Here is an 18,445-nt window from a genome sequence, read left to right as displayed (position 1 = left end):
GTGACTTTTCTTCAGACTACAGAGGAGCCCCAAATGAATACTTCAAGAACAAGCTTTCACAGATTCAGTATTTTATTGCATATACATACATACAACTCCTTTGGTACATACAGTCTTTCAAAAACATCCTGAAATGGTCCAGAAGATGCCCCAGCTGTGCATACACCACCATCCTGTGATGTTACTTTCTAATCTTCCTATAAAATCTCTTGCTATAAGGCAAAAAACAAATCCTGCCAACATCTCAGTGCTTGCCTGGCACATTGATCACAGACCCCTCCATCTTTTGATTAACAAAGGCACTTTAGGTAACCTCATTTAGAGGTCTCATAGGGTAGATAACACTCAGGTTCCACCGGGAACATTTCAACATCAAAGGAATGCTGGCAGACCTATCTCATTAGAATATTTCTTACAGCTTTACACTGTCCACCAGCATACTCCTCTTTTGCTTTGTTTTGTAAGGCTCATTTCCACAAAAGCATCAAAAAAGAAAACCCCAATAGCCATCAGGAATAGATAAGGTAACTTCATGGTGCCATGCACTGCAGGCTGGGCAGGTCTTACTCAGGAGAACAAGACTAAGTGTAATCTTCAGCATGTATGGATCAACCTTATGTCCAATACAGCCAGCACAGGAGCTCATCTCAGACCGTCCTTCAGAGAGGTTCGGCACTCCAGGGTCACGTCTCACGCCACCATGGCTCCTGCAAAAAGAAGACGGCATCCCTCAGAACAGCCATTACCACTGTCAGCACAAACCCCCGAGGCCTGCTCAGCCCCGCACTGCCCTGAGTAACAGCAGTTATAGGAACATGGGTTTCACTCCCCACGCACCAGGACCGTGGGCAATGAGCTTAACGCTCCCTATACTGTGGGCACATTTATCTCACCAAGGGCCACAGGAGACCAGCGGTGATTTTCAGAACGTGCCGGGCACAGCGGCCAATACGATTCGCGAACCGCCTCCCCCCGGCCCTCCCCGCGGCACGAAAAGCCCCACGGCGACAGGGAAGCGCCAGCAGCGGTCCACACCGCCGACCCACCCGCGGCCCGCGGCGCCTCCAACCGCGCGCTGCGCGCCTGCGTCCCCCTTATATGTGCTCTGCCGCGCATGCGCGAGCCTTGCGCATGCGCGTGTCGCAGGCGAGTCTGGCCAACCCGCACCCTGAATAAGGCGGCTGTCGAGCGCGCCCCGCACCCTGCGTGTGTTCCTCATTCAGCGCGCGGGGCCCGGCCCGCGGGGCGGTGCTCTCGCGAGATCTCCGGGTATAAATAGCGAGCAGGGCTGGCGCGGGGCCTTCTACTCTGAGAGCTCACGTAGGTGTCGCGGAGCGCGGTGGGGGCGGGCGCGGCGCGGCCGCTTCATCCGCGCCCATCGCGGCGCCCGCCGGCGCGGGGCGACCCGCACCCGTCTGAGCCGGCGCGGCCGGGACGCTGCCGCCGCGCCGCGGGGCCATTTCCCGCTGGGGGGGGAGGTGGGGGCGGCGGGAGCGAAGTCTCGGCTAACGCCCCCTCCCTCCTCTTTCTACCCTAGCAAATGGCGGACGACGCCGGTGCAGCGGGAGGTGCAGGAGCCGCCCGAGGGGGCTTCCGCGGCGGCTTCGGGACCGGGCTGCGGGGCCGCGGGCGCGGCCGTGGCAGAGGCCGCGGGAGAGGCCGCGGGGCCCGCGGGGGCAAGGCGGAAGACAAGGAAGTAAGTCCGGGGGGCGGGAGGTGTGTTCGCCTTCCCACGGAGACCGTGAGGAGAGTTTGAGCCGGGCTGGGAGCCCGGGCAGGGCAGTTGCCGCGGGGTGCTGGTTGGAGGGGGTGGGTGCTGCCGGCGATCTTTCTCAGCCGATTTCTTTCCCAGTGGGTTCCTGTCACCAAACTTGGTCGCCTGGTCAAGGATATGAAGATCAAGTCTCTTGAGGAGATCTATCTTTTCTCGCTTCCAATCAAGGTAAGGTGGTGTGGTTAGCGTCACCACATAACACACAAATCTTAATAAACTCTAAAGTTAGCAGTAGCTGCTGCATTTTTGATCAGAGAGTTCAGGTTAAGTCTGTTATAGTTTAACGTTTAAATCAGTAGAAGCTAAGGAGTGATGTATCCAGTTGGAGGAAAGCACAGTGTGATTGCTGCATTCTGTTACATGTTGAGATGGTAGCAAAGAGATTGGATTTTCCTGTAATAGTTCTGCTTAATATTAGCAAGGTAAAATGAAAATTCAACTTGCTATATTGGACTAAGAAACTAGAATAATTTTATGCCTATGAAGGTTTTTTTATTTTTATGCTAATTGCTTAGAATACTTGTGAATAGGATTGTTGAGCTTAAATTGCAGGGACTTTGCTAGCTGTATCTGGTTTTACTGAAAGACTTAGCTTTGTGACTGATAAAAGTAACTGCATCTTGTAGGAATCAGAAATCATTGATTTCTTCTTGGGGTCTTCTCTGAAAGATGAGGTTTTGAAGATCATGCCTGTCCAGAAGCAGACTCGTGCTGGTCAGCGTACTAGGTTTAAGGTAAACCTTTTTTTGTTTTATTTTCTATGTATTGAAAACCTGGCATGTTTTCACTGCTGATTTTGGGGTGTCATATTGCTGAACTAGTTTAGATAATGTTTGATACTCTCTTGTAGTTTATAACAGATGTTGAGATGTATAAGTCTATTCATACAGCTCATAAAATTGTTTTAATTTTAAAGTGTTTTAGATGTTACAGGCTGCCCTAGCACAATTCCAGGTTGTATTTGTGCAGAGATGTGGGCTGTGCTGGATAGAGAATTCTTAAATGTAGAAAGGGAGTGCTGTCTGAAAATTACTGGGCCTTACAGTATGAGGCTGTAGCAGGGATCTGACCCAATTCTGTAGCCTTAGCTGGTTTTGAGTTAAGGATAGAAGTTGGGGGGGGGAATGGGTTGCTTGGGCTATGTGCTCCACTGTAAATTTTGCAAGGTAGGACTTGTTTTAATGTTACTTGCTTGTAGTGAGCTGTGAGTGTTACTGCTGAGCTATTGGGTAATAACTGGGTGAGAGCCTGGTGGATCTTTTGGGGGGAGAATGCTCCAGCATAATGCAGCCACTGCTGAAAGCTTTTCTTTTCATCTTAGGCCTTTGTTGCTATTGGAGACTACAATGGCCATGTTGGTCTTGGTGTCAAATGCTCCAAAGAAGTTGCTACTGCTATTCGTGGGGCAATCATTTTGGCTAAATTGTCTATCGTACCTGTACGGCGAGGCTACTGGGGGAACAAAATCGGCAAGCCCCATACTGTGCCTTGCAAGGTAAGAATGTCTTGTGGTGGTATGCTTCAGCGATTCACACTTCGCTCTGTTCTGAGAGTTGTAACCTGTTCTCTCTGCACAGGTTACTGGTCGATGTGGATCTGTCCTGGTGCGTCTGATTCCAGCCCCTCGTGGTACAGGAATTGTATCTGCCCCTGTTCCCAAGAAACTGCTGATGATGGCTGGTATTGATGACTGCTACACTTCAGCCAGGGGCTGCACTGCCACATTGGGTAACTTTGGTAAGTTTTAGGCTTTTCCATTGTAGTCTAGCTGTATTGCCTGTTTCCTGCCTTTGACAGGAACATGACATAGTTTTTATAGTACTATTTAACCTCTTCTAGCATTCAAACAGGAGTCAAGATTTCTGGTACTTCTTACAATATGGGTTTCTCCTAGAGGTTATTCTGAAGTTAAGAAAATCTTAATTATAAGAACTTGTTTCTTTGTATAGTCATTGATTTAAAAATCTCCCAAATCTGCGCGATTACACTTGGTTGAAGTAGTGTAATTGTCGTAAATGGAGAGAGAAAGAAACTTGAGTTTTGTACACATAGCAGAGGGACCTTGTTATGGTCTCCCTGTTTTGTCTTAAATTCTACATTTTTGGAACTCTGTATGTTGGTACAGTAGAGCTGGCTTCTTTAGTTAGTAATCTGTAATGTTTGTCTTCTGTCTATAGCTAAAGCCACCTTTGATGCCATCTCCAAGACTTACAGCTATCTGACCCCTGATCTCTGGAAAGAGACTGTGTTCACCAAGTCTCCTTACCAGGTAAGAGTGTAAAACATCTGCAGTTCACAGCTCTAATTTTACCTTCCCTACTTGTCGTATTCAGAAGTCTGCATCTTTTGACCCCAGAGACTTTGTAATTCATTGTTTTTGTAATTTGTAACGGGAGAATAGAGTTGCAGTAACAACTGATTGCAAGGTAGTGTACCTGGCATGTGATTTTTTCAGTGTGATGGCTCTGCTGGTAACTGCCTGTGTTCACATTCCTTTATTAGGCAAACAGCCTAGTTCTGTTTCTAAGCTCTAAACTGTGGACTATAGCCCTATTGCAAATACTTGAGGCAAAATGTACCTCAAAAAATATAAAACTACTTGTGCCTGCTCCTAGTCTTGTATTGGTGGTGGTGGTTTAGAGTTTGCCTTGGTTGCCTGCCTATACATGGAGCTCTGTTCAGGTGCTAATTTGGTTGACAAAAGCTTGCTCTCTTCATAGGTGACTACTCAGTGTGATCATAAGCTAAACTAGATTTTCCCTTAGAAAAGCTAAATGGAATCAGGCTTGTACAGCCAAACCTGTTGGTTTCCTAGTGCTAACAGTATCTGTTAGCCCTTGAACTGGAGGCATAGTACCTTCTTCCTGATGACTTTGTCCTTTCATGTGAATTCCCAAGCCAGAAGCTCAGTATGATGAATTACTGAGCAGTTTAAGACCAGATAGCGTAGCCAGTATTTTGTGGTTATTTATGTTTTGGATATGCAGATATTTGAAAATGACAAACTTTTTTATTAACAAAGAAAATAAGAGGAAAGCTTGAAAGATTAAGCAGAAATAATCTGTATCCCTTACCTTTTGAAAAGGGATCCACCCCTGAGAAAGCTGTGACAGTAGTTTTTAAAAAGTTACATTTCTCTTTTTGCAGGAGTTCACTGATCATCTGGCTAAGACCCACACCAGAGTCTCAGTACAGAGAACCCAAGCAGCTGCTGTGGCAACTACTTAAGTGTTTTTTGTACAAGACAATAAAGTGATCAGTGAACAAGAAATTGTGACTGGATTGATTGGTATGTTTAATGCAGGCAGATTAAATCTGGGCTGGGGATGTGAGGGGGTTCAAATCCATGTGCCAGAGCATGTCTGTTGAGCAAAATATTCTGTTTTTACCAATCCTTCTGTTAATCATGCATTAATTCTACATGGGTACCAGAACCAGCTCTGGAGAGAAACAAATGTAATGCTTGCCTTTATACTGTCCTTCTACAGCATGTAATCTTTGCACTAACTTGGAATTCCCCACTAGGACTGGGAGAGAATACTGCTCTGGATATAGCAGTGTATTGCCTTGGTTCAGGGAGATAGGGGAGAGGTCCTGGGGAGAAATTCTAATGCAGTCAGTTCCTGCTGTAATTCAAGACATGCAAAAATTTGTACAATGAGCTTTTGCAGAACTGCACCTCAAAAAAATGACTAAATTTTAGTGGTATGGCAGATGTCTGGGCTGCATATTTATTGTACAGGTCAACAACATCACAGTTCAAAGATGCACCATGCATTTCTGGGTTCATGCACCACTGACAAGTGCTAACCATTTTGTATTCAGATCTGCTGCTCTGCATTTTCTTGTGCCTTCCTTTCTTCCATCATCCTGTGCTTCTGTTTCATCAAACATGTCCTTGCATTTCCATGGGCACCAAGATCTCCATCTAAAAAGGAAGGAAATCGAGCAAACCTTCTTTAAGAATGCCCCCCACTAGCTATATAAAAAAACCCAAACCTATTTAATGTGAAGTCTGGCAGCTTGACTTAAAACCACTTCTTGGGGCATGGTGCTAGATGCAGTGTGAAAGTAGAGATGTGCACAGACTTCTGACTGCTCCAGGGGGCAATAAGAGTGCTGTAACTGCTCTCTGCTGTGCTGCTTTAATGTCCCCCTCCCAGGCCTAGCAGTTTCAACATACCTGAACAGAAAACCAAGCTTAGGTGTTTTGCAGCATTTGTCAAGAGAATTTCAACACAAAGATGGGGAATTTTAATTTTGAATCCTCCTTTTCCTGTGTGGTGTTGCCACACAGCTTGCTCACAGCATGTTAATGAACAGGCCATTGCCATACTCACATTTGTCCTGATAGGCTTTGGTGGCTTGAACCAGCTGCTCCATCTCTTTTGCACAGTTCTGAAGCTGATTCGGTCCTTCCCTCTGCTGGCATGCAGCAAACCTTTCCCGGATGATTGCCACAATTTCTTGATCCACCATCCTGTGGGGGGGAAAAATGAGTATAATTGCAACTGTAGCCAACGGTTTGCAGCAAAGATGAATAAAGAGGCCACAATACAATATGAAAGTTCAGCTCTGAGTTTTTACAGCACCCTCATCAACCTGTCCTGCAGCAGGGCTGTCAGGACTTGCTACTGCAGGCACATGGATGGCTCTGTTCTCAGCTCAGGTGTGCTGCAGGAGATGGCAGGCCTGTGCAAGCACCTGGGTTCTGTAACAGCACAGGCTGCTCAAGTGGATTTGGTAAGCCTTCCATGTTCCCTGCTGCCTCAACACCCCAAAGGTCTCCAAGAAAGTGCTGAAAATGCTATGAATTCAAGCCAGCAACTACTGCTCTGCTTAGTGCTGACAGGCTGGAGCTCTGCGCTGTGGGCTCCCAGGGGGCAGCTCTGTGACATACCTATCCCTTCTCCACTGTGCTTCTGCCTCGAAGAAGCAGAGGTAGTCGCCCTCCATGCACTCGCTCAGGTCGGGCACGCGGCGAAACTTCTGGTGGTAATAGTAGAATTTGTTCTTGGCTTGCTGGCGCTCGATCCACTCTGCAACAACCAGCGCTGTGGTCAGGCACCCCCAGACTCAGCGAGGTGTGGGGCTGCTCCACAGTGGGCTGCAGCCTTGCCGTGCTTCCCAGCCACTGCCTTCACGTGGAGCCCCTGTGTGTCTGTGTCCATACCTGTGTTCCCACGTGTCCCCTCTCTGTCCGTGCCTGTGGCTTTCTGTGTCCCATATTCCTGCACCTTGGTGTCTGTCCATATGTGTCCCGTGTACCTGCGTGTCTGTCTGCCTGTGTCCTCGCATGTCTGCCCCATGTCCCTGTGCATCCATCTCGGTATGTCCTATGTCTCTGTGCCCGTGTCCTTGTGCCCGTGCCCCGTGTCCCTGCGTGTGCCACGTCCCTGTGTGTCCATCTCAGTGCCCTTGCGTGCCTGTCCCCTCGCCCCTGCGCGTGTCCCGGCGCCCGCGTCCCCGTGCCGCCGCCCGCCTCGCGCCCCCACAGCTCGTGAGGCGCGCGGGGGCGGCGGGAGCGGGCCCGGCCCGCCGGTACCTCGGACGAAGGTGACGGGCCGGTCGAAGACATAGCTGAAAGCGGTCTGGAAGATGTGGACCGGGTTGGGCAGCGACGTGCTCTTCTCGGGGATGGGGGTGCGGGTCGGCGGCGCCTTGTACACCTCCCAGTCCCGGTCTTCCGGCATGGCGGGGGCGGCGGGCAAGGGGAAGATGGCGGCGCCCCACACAACCCGCGGCGGCGGCGGCAGTGACGGCGGGGGGTCGGGGCGCGCCGCTCTGCGCATGCTCCGGGCGGGGGCGGCGCTACTGCGCACGCGTGCGGCCCCCGGTGCATCTTGGGAATCGTAGTTCTCCCGGTGTCCTACGGGAGCTCGGTGGTGACCGCGGAGAAGGCAATGGCGGCGGCGACGCTCCCGCGGGCGCCTCTCAGGGCTTTGTCGTCGGTGCTCGACACAGGGAGAGAGAAAGCTCAGGGCACAGCTGAGTTTCAGCTAGTTTTGGGCAGAGACAGAGCTCGGCCCAGCGAGGCAAACCCTGGTAGCGGCTCGTTGGGCCTCCCCGGCGGCCCCTTCTCGTGCGGCGGCGCCCCGGGCCCGGGCGGGGCCTGCGCGGCTCTGGCCTTGGCGCCGGGAGGCGGCTGGGCTACGAGGCAGCTGCCAGCTGGCTTTAGCACGAGTCAGGTGCTGGACTATTCACATGTTCTGATTTTCAGAGCCAAGAAACTGCCATGTATCAAAGCAAGTAAGTGAGTTGTTATAGCTTTCTGGCAATTTTTAATCCTGTACTTGTGAGATATTTGTAACTTGTAATTGCCTGTAATTGCAGCAACCATTCTGCTCAGCGCGTCGTTACATCTTCCCCACTTGCCTAAAGATCACCCACAGAAATGCTGCTACTGCTGTCAAAGCTACTGTCAACATTTTTCAGCAAAGGGGCTAGAGAAGGAGCAAAGCTCATCCTCACAATGAGATCTGTTGCCTTGATCTCTTTTCTAGGCGTGATCACAAAGCCGTTACTGTCTGGACTAACACGAGAAGTTTTCTTCTATCTTTTTTTTTTTTTTCATGAGCAAACTGCTGGATATAGTAAGTTTGGCTACTCATGTGCCCGGTGTGAGTGTTCACAGCTTTTGTTGTGTTGTCTTGCAGTTAGGAAGCTATTGCAATTGATTCCATTCATGTCCAACTTGTTTAGGGGAGAGAGGAGTAAACTGAGATGCCAGCAATTGACCTTTATCGTATCACAACTGTTAGTGCCAAACCTGCCAGCTTCGCTGAGCATGAAATGAATATAGCACCAAATGAAGCTAGCAGCTAAATTTATGTCTTCTGACTGATAAATATTTTAAGTATTAGACAGGAGAGACACTTACTGATAGCCTCTTTCTGCTGCTGACCTGGGCTGAAGACATCCCATGGTTTGTAAAGCTCAGAACTGCTACCTTTTGGATTGTGTGGAGAGGAACAGTGAGCAGGACTGGGTTATTGATTAAGTTAGCACATTTGAAATGGGGTTGGACTAGACATAGGTCCACTCGGTTTGGAAAACAAGCTTGGTGGAAAGTGCAGCCAAGTTCTGGGACTGATCTTACCAAGAAGGGAGTTGCAGTGGATGTAAATTTAACTATTCACTACTGGGACTGGCTTCCTAGCTCCCCTGCCTTCAAGCCAATATCGTAAGAATTTGTCCGTGCCTCTATAAGGCGCTGTTGCTTTTTTTCTGCGTGGTGCAACATGACCTTGTGATTGGGGTTTATATATTTAGTGCTTCTAATTTGATTTTCAAGGTGCATACTTAACATGCGCTTGTTGTTATTACTGACTCTTTTGGGCATCCTTTCCTGTTTCTTCTGATTGTTAGCTCTGTTCATTGCTCCCATTTGCCTTGACAGTGCTAGAAGGACTGAACATAACCCCATGAATGCTAACCAGGCCATTTTGGTGCTTCTGAACAGAAAATTAATAATTATAATTAACATCACAGTAGGGCAGACCTGCTAAAGAACACCTTTCTCCTTGAAAGTCCTTGAACAGAAAGGAGGGGGGTGGTTTTCAAGTTGTTTTTAGTTTAATCTGCATTATTTGTCTAGAAACATAAATTCTTTGATACTCATGATAGAAGCTTAAATAAAACCCTGTCTGTTACGGAGTTCTTTCTCTCATGGTAGAATTGAAGAGCTAGGAACCCCTTCAGTGCTCACTGAGGTTGAAGGGCAGACATCCCTTTGTGCTTTGGGCCTGGTCCCTTGGGTATCTTCTGGGACTTGAAAGTAAAGTGGATCTTTTTTGTTCTTCCGTAGTCCCACCGCAAGTTCTCTGCTCCCCGGCATGGCCACCTGGGCTTCCTCCCCCACAAGAGGAGCCGTCGCCACCGAGGGAAGGTGAAGACGTGGCCTAAGGATGACCCCAGCAAACCAGTTCACCTGACAGCTTTCCTGGGCTACAAAGCTGGCATGACACACACCCTGCGGGAGGTGCACAGGCCTGGGCTCAGTAAGGCTTGGCTGAAGGAGGGGCGTCACATACAGGAGAAAAAAGAGGGAACGAGCTTGGTGGTAGGAGGGGCTCATGGAAATGGGTGACAGAACATGTCACTTCTAGGCTGTCTGCTGTATGCCATCTAGATCTTGGATGGCCAAAGGTCACCTCGTGGCCAGTGTGGGCTGAACTTGGAGGTTCCTGAGACACCCCCACACCAGTATGGTGACGGGTGGTTTGTTGGATCATGCAAACAGAAGGACCCTGCAGGGTAACTACCTGATAAATGCCAGGTTTGTGAAATCTTGCTGTGGATGTTAATAAAGTTGCCCTCTGGAATGCTCACAGGATAGGCCCCAAACTCCAGGGTGAGCAGGAGCTACACAATTCACTGCTCCCTCCAATATGAGGGGAGATGAGTTAAAGTGTGCTGGGCCACAAGGACTAACCTGTTCACTGTCTAATGATCAGCCCCTGTGTGGCCCTGCAGCTTGCAGCCATGGGAGATCAGAAGGGCTGAGGCTGGCTGTGAGAGCAAAGTGCCAGCTTGTCCCCAGCTCATTGCATGCTCAGTGTAACAACATGGGCCAGAGCTGGCTCGCAAGTAATGAGCTGCTCCCAGACGATGCTGAGTGCCGGTTCCCTTTGCTGTCTTGCAGAGATCTCCAAGAGGGAGGAGGTAGAGGCAGTGACCATCATCGAGACCCCCCCAGTGGTGGTGGTCGGGGTTGTGGGGTACATAGAAACACCAAAGGGCTTGAGAAATTTCAAGACTGTTTTTGCTGAGCACATCAGTGATGAGTGCAGACGCCGCTTCTACAAGAACTGGTATGAGCTTCTCTGCCTGGGCTGGATGACTGGGGTATGGTGGGCAGGGAGCCTCTCCCGGACCTTTCATGTAGCTCCCCATGATGTACAACCATTGGAAACCGTTCAGCTACGGGCAGCTGGCTCTGGGGTGGAGTGAAATAGTTATTTAGTCATGTACAGAAGTACTGCGAAGAGCTTTTTTGTTGTGAATCAGCATATGCATATGTAAATTTGTTTTAATAGTTGAACCAAGGTAGCTGTCTCCAGAATATCATTCAGCAGTGCGTGTCACAGGTTCATTTTCCTTTGTGTAGGCTGGGCCTGTCTACTCTTTGTTAAACTAGAACACTTTAACCAAAGCACCAAATTAAGGGAATAAAACCTAGATTTGTCAGATGGAAAATCCATGCAGATTGTGATCTCTGGCCCTTGTAAACATCAACTCCTCAAATCCCATACTGGGAGAGAGGAAAATGGAAACATGAATTTTGTAACTGTAGGAATCATGTCTCCTACAACAGCACCCATCAGCCATCAGATCCAGCCACCACATCTCTGATCCCTGTCAGACTATTTTGTTCTTTTTCCACTTAACTGTGATTTTGTGTTTGTATTTTGGTGGTACTGAATCAATCAGTGAGAAAAAGCTGGACTTTTATGGAAAAGTGTCTGAATTATCAGCCCTTTCTGTGGCTCATTATTCACTTTTTCCTTTTCACCTCAGAGAAAGTAATGGCTCTGAGCAGCCAGATTTGGCTCAGGTACCCCAAGGTACCTTGTGCCTCCAGAAGAGCTGTTAGTGTTGCCCTGGGCTTCTGCACTTCACTGTTCAGCAATGCTGGATGTTCAACACTTTTATCACAGGCACAAGAGCAAGAAGAAGGCATTCACCAAGTACTGCAAAAAATGGCGGGATGAGGATGGCAAAAGGCAACTGGAGAAGGATTTTGCAGCTATGAAAAAATACTGCAAGGTCATTCGTGTCATTGTGCACACACAGGTCAGAGCCTCACCAAGGGATAGGAGTGGGAGGGCTTAGGGTCTTGCTCAGCTTGGGAACACGCTGAGGCGTGGGAGCTGGGAACACAGGGGTCTCCTGTTGGGGTTGTCCTGGTGGCGTCATGGGAGGCTGAGCAGGCAGATGCCAGTCAAAGGGTGCGGGTCAAGGCACGTAGACAGTGGGAGGTGGAGGCTGGCATTTCCAGCTAGACACCAACCTGTCCGTTTGAGCTGAGTTCAGCCAAGCTACCCACCAGGATCCCCCCAGGATCCCCTTGGAACAGGAGGCCGTGGCTCCAGCAGGCTGCCCCTCATTGTAGCAGGGAGCCCACGCACCCCACGGAGGGGAGCAGACCATGCGTGCCTCAGTGCCTCAGCAGGTGCTGAGCCTTATGTGCTGAGCCTTATGTTAGCAGGGGAGCTCAGGCCCTCCTGATCACCTCAAATTAGCAACTGGTGTCAAATGTTGGGGTAAAAATAACTGATGGGTAGACACAGTTTTGCCAGATGCTGGTTATTGGATACACAGGAGCCATCTACATGCTATTCCCTGGAAGCTAGTGGCTTCATTGGAACCCAGGGCAGAGCTAAGCTAACTTGAAGTTTCTCTTTTGGCTGGCACAGATCCTTGGATTCTCCAGACAAAATCTGGAGATGGACTGTGGTGATTTGGTGGGGGCTTTGCACAGAGTGCTAGGACTGAGAAAGAGCCGAGGCACCTTGTGGTGGGGGCTAGAAAGAACTGCTCCACCTGGAAGTGTGGATAGAGCATGACTGAAGGGGAGATGCTGACTCTGTGGCTCAGAGCACAGTGTTCAGCTCCCAGACGGTGCTCTGGTGAGGTGCTGGCTCTGTCCTGTGAAGCAGTTCCTATAGCTACTTCCCCTGTGCTTAGCTCTTGGGCTGAGCTGGGGTCAGCCAGTCCCTGGGCCCCTTGGAGAGAGGCTGTGCTGTGAGGCGGCCCCTGCCTGGAACAGGAGCACTGGGAGGGTGCTCTGCATGTCAGGCTGTACAGCAGCAGTGGGTACCTGTTTGAGAGGCAGCAGAAGGTGGCATACTGTCTGCAGCTGGATGTGCAGGATGCTGGATTGTGCATCACAGTTAGCAGGAGGGGGAGCTGGGCTGTGAATGGTGGATAAGACCAGAGAGGCATCAGGGACAGGATTCTTGGTGATTATTTTTGGATCTGACTCAAGACAGTGACATTGTGCTCTTGCAGCAGTGAGAAGGTAGGGGAGAAGGGGTGGCTGCACTCAAGGTCTTCAAGGCCTTGGAGTCCAGGGACTCCAAAAGGTCCCAAATGTGTAGTCACTGGCTGCCGTGAAAAGAGCTAACTGCATGACTGGGAAGTGTAGTAGCTGGCCCTGTTCACCCCTTACGCCTCTCACAAGCGCTGGGTGATGTAGCCCTGCCTGCACATTCATGTCTGTGGGGCGGGGTATAACATTTCACCTTAACACACTGCCTAATGCAGATGAAGCTGCTCCCGCTGCGGCAGAAGAAGGCTCACGTGATGGAGATCCAGCTGAATGGTGGGACAGTGGCAGAGAAGGTCGACTGGGTCCGTGAGAGACTGGAGAAGCAGATCTCTGTGCACAGCGTCTTCAGCCAGAATGAGATGATTGATGTCATTGGTGTGACCAAGGGGCATGGGATGAAAGGTACAAAGCAGGGGGACCTTTGCCAGGGATTTGGCTCTGTCCCTCTCAGCTGACACTTCCCACAAGGAAGTGATGGGAGAGGAGAGTGTAAGCTGTGCTGAGAACTCACCAACTCCTTTCACAGGGGATAGCAAGGAGCCCCTGAGCCTCAGCCATGACATGCATTTCCCTTGTAGCAGAGCTTGGTTTGTTTATCTCAGCAAAGGCCGTGTTGTCTGCCGTTCACAGAATCTTCACGGGAGGCTTAGAGGCACTTTGAGGACATTAAGGCATTGCACCATTCACAAACCCCACATGTGTGAACGTGTGGGTGTTCTTGTGCGTCGGTGTGTTCAGCAGGAACATATCACAGTCTGATCAGATCCATGGAAAATGAGAAAAGTTTTGTGCTCTGGCCCCTCACTGTGGTGACAGCTCTTGGTTTCCTCCCAATACTGTGTCTTCTGAGAACTTTAGAAAAAAGACAAGATGTTCCCCTTCCCTTGCATCCTCTCCATGGCACTTGGACACCTGTCCTAAATCTTCCCTGCTTCCTAGTGTTCTCACAGCCCTGTCTTGGTCACACTTTCAGGGGTGACGAGCCGTTGGCACTCCAAGAAGCTCCCCAGGAAGACACATAAGGGATTACGCAAAGTTGCCTGCATCGGAGCCTGGCACCCAGCCCGGGTTGGCTACTCTGTAGCACGTGCTGGTCAAAAGGGCTACCATCACCGCACGGAGCTCAACAAGAAGGTATGGTCCAGATAGGCTCCTTCACAGCACCACTGCGCTTTCCTGCTTGCCTTCCTTCCAGGCTATCACCATCCCTCTTTCCACAGTGGTCTCAGTTCTTCCCAGCTCCTCAGACTTTGCCTTGGAGATCTGCACTGCTGTTGTTCTGCAGATCTCTTCAGCAATGCTTGTTCCCTGCTCAGAAGGCACATCACAGGGGACGCACTTGCGTGGCAATCGTGTCGTCCCTGTGATGTCTGTCTATGAGGGAGCAGGAGAGTTGCCAGCTCCATTTCCTTCCTGTTTCTAGATTTACCGCATTGGCCGTGGGATCCACGTGGAAGATGGCAAACTGGTGAAGAACAACGCCTCGACGAACTACGATGTCACGGAAAAGACCATCACACCTCTGGTAAGGGCTAAAGGGGTAGCAGGGCTGCAACTGGTCCTGGCCTCAGAGATCTGGGCTAGGGAAGTAGTTCCGAAGCTGGAGACAGCTGTATGGGAAATGATTTGAATTTCACTGAAGGAAATGCAGTCATTCCCTTCCTCCTGTTTTAGACACAGAAAACCATCTCTGTGGGATTTTTTAGACCTGGTATTCCCAGACATTTTGTTTTTGGCTGATACGCAGGGCAAGGACTGAGAACTTTGCCAAAATATAAATATGAATTTATATATAAATATATATATAAATTTCATTAAAATTGGATACTTGACAGAGAAAGGTTTGTTACTCGGTTAAAAAATCACTTTCCCATATAAAAACTGCTAACTCGGGAGTCTGACCAGCTCCACTTTCTGTTCATCCCCATTCTCCAAGGAAGAAGCAGAGTAGCTGCCTCTGTAGGTCTTCCTGAGTGCTCCTTTCGTCAGATCATGCAATCGGTGTGGCTGAAATGCTCCAGTGCTCCTGGGCACGTGTCCTGACAGATACAGAGTGTTGTTAGCTAGAAGTATTTTCAGTTGCTATCCTCTCCTTCCATGGAAAATGTGAGTTGTGGACGCATCTGCTTCCATCCACCTCTTCTGCCTCTCCCCACAGGGTGGCTTTCCTCACTATGGGGAGGTCAACAACGACTTCCTGATGCTGAAAGGCTGCGTCGTGGGCACAAAGAAGCGAGTGCTCACTCTGCGGAAGGTGAGAGTGCAGCTGGCACTGGGGAGGGAGGGGCTATAGCTCTTCCCTGACAGATCTGCCACATGGAGATCACTGCTAGCTCCAAACACTGGGCAGGGTGGCCAGCCAGGCCCTTGATGTTCTGTATGCATGTGATGCCTGCATGCTGGTTCATGAGACAGATTGCTCACTGTAGCAGAGAAGGACACCAGGTAGATGTAGAGGGAAAGTCCTAAGTTACCTTACAAGACCAGTGCCTGTGGGTTGGTTGCTGTTATGGTTTGCAGGCTCCGTTCTCTGCGCAGCTGAGCTGCGGTAATTTGTTGGGTGCAGAAGGGATCTCTGTAGACCTCTGTGTAGGTCTGAGGCCATGAATGCCTCTTTCATTTGGCCTGTCTGAGACAAGGCCTGACAAACATGGGTGTTCCCTGCTCTGGAGCTAGCACAGGGCTCTGCCTGGGAATGTGCTGCACATGGCAGCAGGGATTTTGCAGAAGGGCAGCACTGTGCAGCTCTTGCTATGGATTTCTGCTCTCAGATCGGTCAGTCTCCATTTGCAGCTAGGTGGATTGTGGTTGTGTGCAATCTGATGTATTCTCTCACCACAGACAGAAGCTGCAAGTGTTTGAGGGCTGTGATGGGGAGCCTGGGAGTGGAAACCTTGGCCATAAGCAGGCTGTGAGTGAAGTAAGGGCTAAGTGAAGGGCAGGTTCATTTCAGAGCTGCTCTGTAATCCAAGGCCTCACCCACTGCCTGACAACTGGGGTGCTTCTCTGAGGAAGCAGATTTTCATGTCTAAGGGATGCAATGAGGATATTTTAATGCTGCTTCCATCAAAGCAGGTATCCAGACTCTCTGGCAAAAATAAGCTTGATGCATTGTGACTTCTCTCTTCCAGTCCCTTCTGGTGCACACAAACCGCCGGGCTCGGGAAGCCATTGAACTCAAGTTCATTGATACCACTTCCAAATTTGGCCACGGCTGCTTCCAGACAGCTCAGGAGAAGCGGGCTTTCATGGTGAGATACACTGTGCCAGCTCCGGCTTCCAGGCCATACTCACAGCTGGGGCTGAGGCAACTGATTGACTCCATCCGAGCATCTGTTTCTAGATACAGCAACAACCAAATGAGTGATCAGGACTGTCTTGCATGAAAGACAGGCATGAATTCAATTTGCATACTAGAAATTATGCTAAGAAAGAACACAAAGGTTGTGCAAGTGATCCAACACAGACCAACTAGCAAATAATATACCATATGGCCAGCCAGTTTGCATTCACCACGGGATGTTTTAAACAAACAGTTAACTTGGCAGGCATTGCAGTGGACATATGGTCTCTTTCACCCACAATTGTGCATTTCTTTGATTTGGTTGGAATGATCTATAACTTTAAAGTTCTTAGGCGGAAAAGGTTGGGTTGATTTCAGCCACAAACTTGGGATTCTTTTGTCAGGAAGCTTTTAAAAAGGTCAAGCAGTGTATTTTTCCTAAATCCAGTGAAAAAAAAATCTAAATAAATCCAAAACAAGCAGAGTTTCCTGAACAGTTTTTCAGCCTGCACCAGGCTCGTGCATAAGTCTGAATGTGAAACTGAGGAAACATTAAGTGAGCCAGATCTTCAGCTAGCATAAAGAAAGAAGCAACTTCCTGGATACTATACAGATGTACACCAGGTCTGGATCTGGCCTGCCAACCATAAATCGCATGTGAAATTGGATAAGCTGCCTTAGCCCTAGGAAACGAGGATTGGCTATTCAATGCCTTTGCAAAGCTCTTTAGGGCTTAAGTTGTTTGCCTTTAGCTGAGTGTTAGGAGCTTGTTCTGGAGTGAGAACACCTGTGTTCTGCTCTTGCTGTCACTGTAAGTTCTGAGTAGCTGTGACATAGTCCTTAGTGACAAGAGATGATTTTACATTGTTGGTGATGTTTATTTCCCTACTTTCTTCTGTGGGATGAGAGGGTCCTCCATGTTTAATAGGGTAAAATTTAACATTTGGCTAGCAATAGAGGAACAACAGTAATTCTTGTGACTTGCTCCCAGGAGACTTATTTGGTCCAGTACAGCTCTGTTTCTTAGTTTGTGGAAAGCCCTGCATCTCTGTTGAGTTGGCTGTTGAGTTGGCTGCGGGTGGCCTTGCCTAGTCCAGGGCTTATACAGCATCTCAGCAGCCTCTCCACCACGGCGAGTTCCTGGAAGAAATCAGTGCAACTGCTGCTCTCCTCCGTGTCTCCTGACTGCAGGCCAGCTGCTGGGCTCAGCAGCAGGTCAATCATTGCTACTATCTGGCTGCTTCATGCTGCCCACATAAGTAAATTCTTTGTGCAAGGACAATGATTTTTTGCTCCTGATTCCTCCAGAGCTAGGAGGGCAATTGGGGATGCTAGTGAAAGAGAACACAGAGCTGCCAGCCAGGCAGCAGAGACCATAAGAACCTTGCACAGCAGAAAGCTACAGAAAGCCAGAGCTACACTTTTGTTCCACCCAGTTTGGTAAGCCGGGTTTTTGCGCCACAAACACTGAGACCTCTCCTCTCTGCTCTCTTTCAGGGCCCGCAGAAGAAACACTTGGTGAAAGAAAAGCCGCATATGCAGGAAGAGCTGTAAGGGCTGAGATATGCATGGCTGCTATAACTGGGCTCCTTGAATAAAGGGGTTTCAAGCCATACCTGCTCCCAGTCTTCCTTCCAGAGGGGTCATGTGGCCCATATTCAGTGCTGCCTGGGGGTAGCTGTGTGTCCCCCAGGCTCTTTGATAGGTGGGGATGGGATGGGTACATACGCTCAGGGCTACCTGCAACTACGGAGTGTGTGCTCTGTTCTTTGGATCCTCCCTTGCCCTTTCTCCATGAGTTTCTTTGCTGCCTGAATTCACCTAAACCATAGTGAAGCCAAGGTAGGATTAGATGACCCTTCCTCTCTTCCAGAGGAGAGCAGAGCAAGTAGCAGCATTTCTGTCCCGGTTGCTGCTGGGAATACAGGACTTCCCCAGTACTTGCTTCTGCCTGGTTTTACTGACAGAGTCTCTCTTCTTGCTGTCTCTCTCTCACATGCACGCACAGGCGCACACAGGCACACACTGGTCTGGCCAGGCTGGAAGTATGATTCATTCACCAAGCAGCTGTACGCAGCGGCAGTGATGCCGGTGGCGAGAGAGAGCTTGGCCCGGCACTGCAGCCCTGGGCCACGCCAGAGACTGCCACACCTCCAGCACCCGGGTGAGCTCCACGCCGGAGCAGGTCGCACGGCAGCAGTCCAGTGTCAGCGCCCCAGGGCTCCTCCTGGCTCAGGGACAGCTGACGGCTGACGGCCGTGTCCTTGCACTGCAGCGAGCCCAGCAGCAGTGCTGGCGTGGCAGCAGCGTCCGGTGCCTGCTCCGCTGTGGCTCG

General features: G+C 49.9%; 3 protein-coding genes, 1 long non-coding RNA gene and 2 other non-coding genes across 8 annotated transcripts; 3 read left to right on the top strand and 3 right to left on the bottom strand.

Moving 5' to 3' along the window:
- Window positions 1–54: 54 nt before the first annotated feature.
- Window positions 55–1,035, bottom strand: LOC134147532 (uncharacterized). The gene is made up of 2 exons (XR_009960028.1): window positions 894–1,035; window positions 55–707 (listed from the first exon to the last, which is right to left on the bottom strand). It is a non-coding gene; the product is annotated as an uncharacterized LOC134147532 (long non-coding RNA).
- On the bottom strand, window positions 804–931 carry LOC134147571 (small nucleolar RNA ACA64). The gene has a single exon (XR_009960034.1). It is a non-coding gene; the product is annotated as a small nucleolar RNA ACA64 (small nucleolar RNA).
- A 483-nt stretch (window positions 1,036–1,518) lies between the features above and the next one.
- RPS2 (ribosomal protein S2) lies at window positions 1,519–5,045 on the top strand. The gene is made up of 7 exons (XM_062588730.1): window positions 1,519–1,696; window positions 1,853–1,942; window positions 2,401–2,508; window positions 3,096–3,269; window positions 3,352–3,511; window positions 3,952–4,043; window positions 4,922–5,045. The coding sequence occupies exons 1-7, from the start codon at window positions 1,541–1,543 to the stop codon at window positions 5,000–5,002; spliced, it is 861 nt and encodes a 286-aa protein (XP_062444714.1). The 5' UTR covers window positions 1,519–1,540; the 3' UTR covers window positions 5,003–5,045.
- LOC134147569 (small nucleolar RNA SNORA64/SNORA10 family) lies at window positions 3,737–3,875 on the top strand. Its single transcript, XR_009960032.1, has one exon. It is a non-coding gene; the product is annotated as a small nucleolar RNA SNORA64/SNORA10 family (small nucleolar RNA).
- A 426-nt stretch (window positions 5,046–5,471) lies between the features above and the next one.
- NDUFB10 (NADH:ubiquinone oxidoreductase subunit B10) lies at window positions 5,472–7,532 on the bottom strand. The gene is made up of 4 exons (XM_062588731.1): window positions 7,320–7,532; window positions 6,675–6,813; window positions 6,115–6,254; window positions 5,472–5,702 (listed from the first exon to the last, which is right to left on the bottom strand). Exons 1-4 carry the CDS (start codon window positions 7,465–7,467, stop codon window positions 5,596–5,598), a joined length of 534 nt encoding a protein of 177 aa, XP_062444715.1. The 5' UTR covers window positions 7,468–7,532; the 3' UTR covers window positions 5,472–5,595.
- A 391-nt stretch (window positions 7,533–7,923) lies between these two features.
- On the top strand, window positions 7,924–17,723 carry RPL3L (ribosomal protein L3 like). 3 transcript variants are annotated; one of them, XM_062588728.1, is made up of 10 exons: window positions 7,924–8,023; window positions 9,582–9,774; window positions 10,419–10,587; window positions 11,434–11,569; window positions 13,043–13,229; window positions 13,801–13,961; window positions 14,251–14,352; window positions 14,986–15,081; window positions 15,959–16,078; window positions 17,608–17,723. In XM_062588728.1, the coding sequence occupies exons 2-10, from the start codon at window positions 9,735–9,737 to the stop codon at window positions 17,662–17,664; spliced, it is 1,068 nt and encodes a 355-aa protein (XP_062444712.1). In that variant the 5' UTR covers window positions 7,924–8,023; window positions 9,582–9,734; the 3' UTR covers window positions 17,665–17,723. The 3 variants fall into 3 exon arrangements, with proteins under 3 accessions (XP_062444712.1, XP_062444710.1, XP_062444711.1); XM_062588726.1 differs by lacking the exon at window positions 7,924–8,023 and adding an exon at window positions 8,332–8,367; XM_062588727.1 differs by lacking the exon at window positions 7,924–8,023 and adding an exon at window positions 8,603–8,699.
- The last annotated feature ends 722 nt before the right edge of the window (window positions 17,724–18,445 follow it).

This window comes from Rhea pennata, chromosome 15, assembly GCF_028389875.1.
Source record: "Rhea pennata isolate bPtePen1 chromosome 15, bPtePen1.pri, whole genome shotgun sequence".
NCBI classification, from domain to species: domain Eukaryota; kingdom Metazoa; phylum Chordata; class Aves; order Rheiformes; family Rheidae; genus Rhea; species Rhea pennata.
This window is presented reverse-complemented; position numbering and strand designations above follow the sequence as displayed.

What these genes read in the sequence shown, in the direction of transcription:
- NDUFB10 (XM_062588731.1), bottom strand. Translation starts at nt 7,467, where the DNA reads ATGCCGGAAGACCGGGACTGGGAGGTGTACAAGGCGCCGCCGACCCGC. An exon ending in GCACAGTGGAGAAGGGATAG is followed by an intron (nt 6,255 to 6,674) that starts GTATGTCACAGA and finishes TCCCCCCCACAG; the next exon opens with GATGGTGGATCAAGAAATTG. An exon ending in CAAAGCCTATCAGGACAAAT is followed by an intron (nt 5,703 to 6,114) that starts GTGAGTATGGCA and finishes CTTCCTTTTTAG; the next exon opens with ATGGAGATCTTGGTGCCCAT.
- RPL3L (XM_062588726.1), top strand. Translation starts at nt 8,347, where the DNA reads ATGAGCAAACTGCTGGATATA. An exon ending in CGCCGCTTCTACAAGAACTG is followed by an intron (nt 10,588 to 11,433) that starts GTATGAGCTTCT and finishes CTTTTATCACAG; the next exon opens with GCACAAGAGCAAGAAGAAGG. An exon ending in AGGAGAAGCGGGCTTTCATG is followed by an intron (nt 16,079 to 17,607) that starts GTGAGATACACT and finishes GCTCTCTTTCAG; the next exon opens with GGCCCGCAGAAGAAACACTT.
- RPS2 (XM_062588730.1), top strand. Translation starts at nt 1,541, where the DNA reads ATGGCGGACGACGCCGGTGCAGCGGGAGGTGCAGGAGCCGCCCGAGGG. An exon ending in GCAAGGCGGAAGACAAGGAA is followed by an intron (nt 1,697 to 1,852) that starts GTAAGTCCGGGG and finishes TTTCTTTCCCAG; the next exon opens with TGGGTTCCTGTCACCAAACT. An exon ending in GTCAGCGTACTAGGTTTAAG is followed by an intron (nt 2,509 to 3,095) that starts GTAAACCTTTTT and finishes TTTTCATCTTAG; the next exon opens with GCCTTTGTTGCTATTGGAGA.